Source organism: Condylura cristata, unplaced genomic scaffold (assembly GCF_000260355.1).
Source record: "Condylura cristata isolate star-nosed mole 26May11 unplaced genomic scaffold, ConCri1.0 scaffold00021, whole genome shotgun sequence".
Classification (NCBI taxonomy): Eukaryota; Metazoa; Chordata; class Mammalia; order Eulipotyphla; family Talpidae; genus Condylura; species Condylura cristata.
In genome coordinates, this window is record NW_004567122.1 from 30815285 (window position 1) to 30817567 (window position 2283).

A 2283-nucleotide genomic window follows, 5' to 3' on the forward strand; every position below is an offset into this window, starting at 1 on the left:
TGTGAAAGGAAATCAATGTTGTTGACATAATTGGGAAAATAAATGTTTGAGGATTGATACACAGCTGCACAACCAAAAAAAATTTTAACCGTGCTAATGTCGCTAATATATGTGAAATGAAACAACATTAATTATATGGAAATGTTGGGGAAACAGAGGAACCAATGAGAGAAGTTTAAAATTGTTTCACTTTCATAAAAAAAACAAAAGGAACTTGTGAGGTCAGTAGATGATAAGCCGAAAATAACCTTTCTGTGGGTTTTTTTTCCATTGTTACATTGCCACTGACAAAGACAGTACAAGGCAAAGTTCACTGTTTGTGAAACAGTGAAATGAATGCAACAGTTTATTGTAGGTTGGTATGAGAAAACCCACATGACATTAATAAAAGTTCTAAACAAGAAAATAAAACCTTGAGTAAGGAAGGTTTTTTAGTTAAAGATTAAATATATTAATATAAAAACATGGCTTGTTCTGCTAGGCGCAGGATTATGAGTATTACAGCTCCTTAAACCCAAGTAGCATGGGCTGCAGTTTCCGAGCGCGGGCTCTGGGCGCCGCTGTTGGCCAAAGCGAACAGCCTGGCGCTGGCGATCCCCGCGCACAGCCACAGAGCTTTCTCCTTTGCAGACTCGCCAGCCCGAGTCTTTCCACCGCTTCCTCCTTCGGAAAAGAAGAAAGCCTGACCCCCCACCCCCGTAGGAGGGAGAAAAAGCCTGCTCGGGGCTCCGGACACCTGCAACAGGGATTGCTTTAAGCTGGCGTCTCCAGGCAGGTGAGCAAGATGAGGGCAGCGAGAGGGCTGGGGACAGGCGCTGGGGAGAAGAGCTGGGCTGAGAGGCGGGCAGTGCTCCTGCCCTTCCTGCTGTCTTTGTTCTGTCGGGCGCTGACTGAGCCGATCGGCTACACGATTCCCGAGGAAATGCCCCAGGGCTCGGTGGTGGGGAACCTCGCCAAGGACCTGGGACTCAGTGTCCACGAGTTACCTGCTCGAAAACTGCGCGTCAGTTCAGAGAAGCCTTACTTCACTGTGAGCGCAGACAGCGGGGAGTTACTTGTGAGCAGCCGGCTGGACCGCGAGCAGATTTGCGGGAAGGAGCCAGCGTGTGCTCTGGAGTTTGAGGCTGTTGCAGAAAATCCGTTAAATTTTTACCACGTGAACGTGGAGATCGAGGATATCAATGACCACACGCCAAAATTCACACAAAATTCCTTTGAGCTCCAAATAAGTGAATCTACACTTCCAGGCACTCGATTTATATTAGAAGTAGCAGAAGATGCAGATATTGGCTTAAACTCTCTGCAGAATTATGAACTTTCGCTAAGTCCTAGTTTTTCGTTGATCAATAAGAAGAAACAAGATGGCAGTAAGTACCCGGAACTGGTATTGGAAAAACCCTTAGACCGGGAACAACAGAGTTACTATCATTTAGTCCTGACTGCCTTGGATGGTGGTGCTCCATCCCTAAGCGGCTCCACTGAGCTGCGGATCCAGATCACTGATGCCAATGATAACCCCCCTGTATTCAACCAGGAAGTATACAGGGTCAGTCTTCCAGAAAACGTGCCCCTGGGTACCACCGTCCTGCAAGTGTCAGCCACCGACCAGGATGAGGGCATCAACTCAGAAATCACGTACTCCTTCCACAGATCTGGGCAGGCCTTTGGTCTGAATTCAAAAAGTGGGGTAATTACAACTCTAAGGACAATGGATTTCGAAGAAATCAAGGAATATTCTCTCGTCGTGGAAGGCAGGGATGGAGGAGGACTGGCTGCACAATGTACAGTTGAAATTAACATTCAAGATGAAAATGACAACAGCCCAGAAATTACCTTCCATTCTCTACTTGAAATGATTCTAGAAAATGCAGTACCAGGAACAATAATTGCTTTGATCAAAATACACGACAAAGATGCTGGAGAAAATGGGGAGGTTAACTGTCGATTACAGGGTGATGTCCCTTTTCAGATAATCTCTTCATCCAAAAATTCATATAAATTGGTGGTAGATGGGACGCTGGACCGAGAGCAGACTCCAGAGTACAATGTCACCATCATAGCCACAGACAGGGGTAAGCCACCCCTCTCCTCCAGCAAAAGTGTCACCTTGCACATCTCTGACGTCAATGACAATTCTCCAGTTTTCCACCAGGCCTTTTATTTGGTCCATGTGATGGAGAACAACTCTCCAGGCACATCTATCGCCCAAGTCAGCGCCTCCGATCCGGATCTGGGACCCAACGGCCACGTCTCCTACTCCATCGTGGGCAGCGACCTGGGGCC

General features: G+C 47.2%; 1 protein-coding gene across 1 annotated transcript in view; it reads left to right on the forward strand.

Moving 5' to 3' along the window:
- The first annotated feature begins 784 nt into the window (after nt 1-784).
- LOC101625947 (protocadherin gamma-B5-like) overlaps nt 785-2283 on the forward strand; it is a 2457-nt gene continuing 958 nt past the window's right edge. Inside the window, exon 1 of the mRNA XM_012727775.1 lies at nt 785-2280. Within this exon, the coding sequence (XP_012583229.1) occupies nt 785-2280 (1496 nt within the window). The remainder of the gene's footprint in view (nt 2281-2283) is intronic.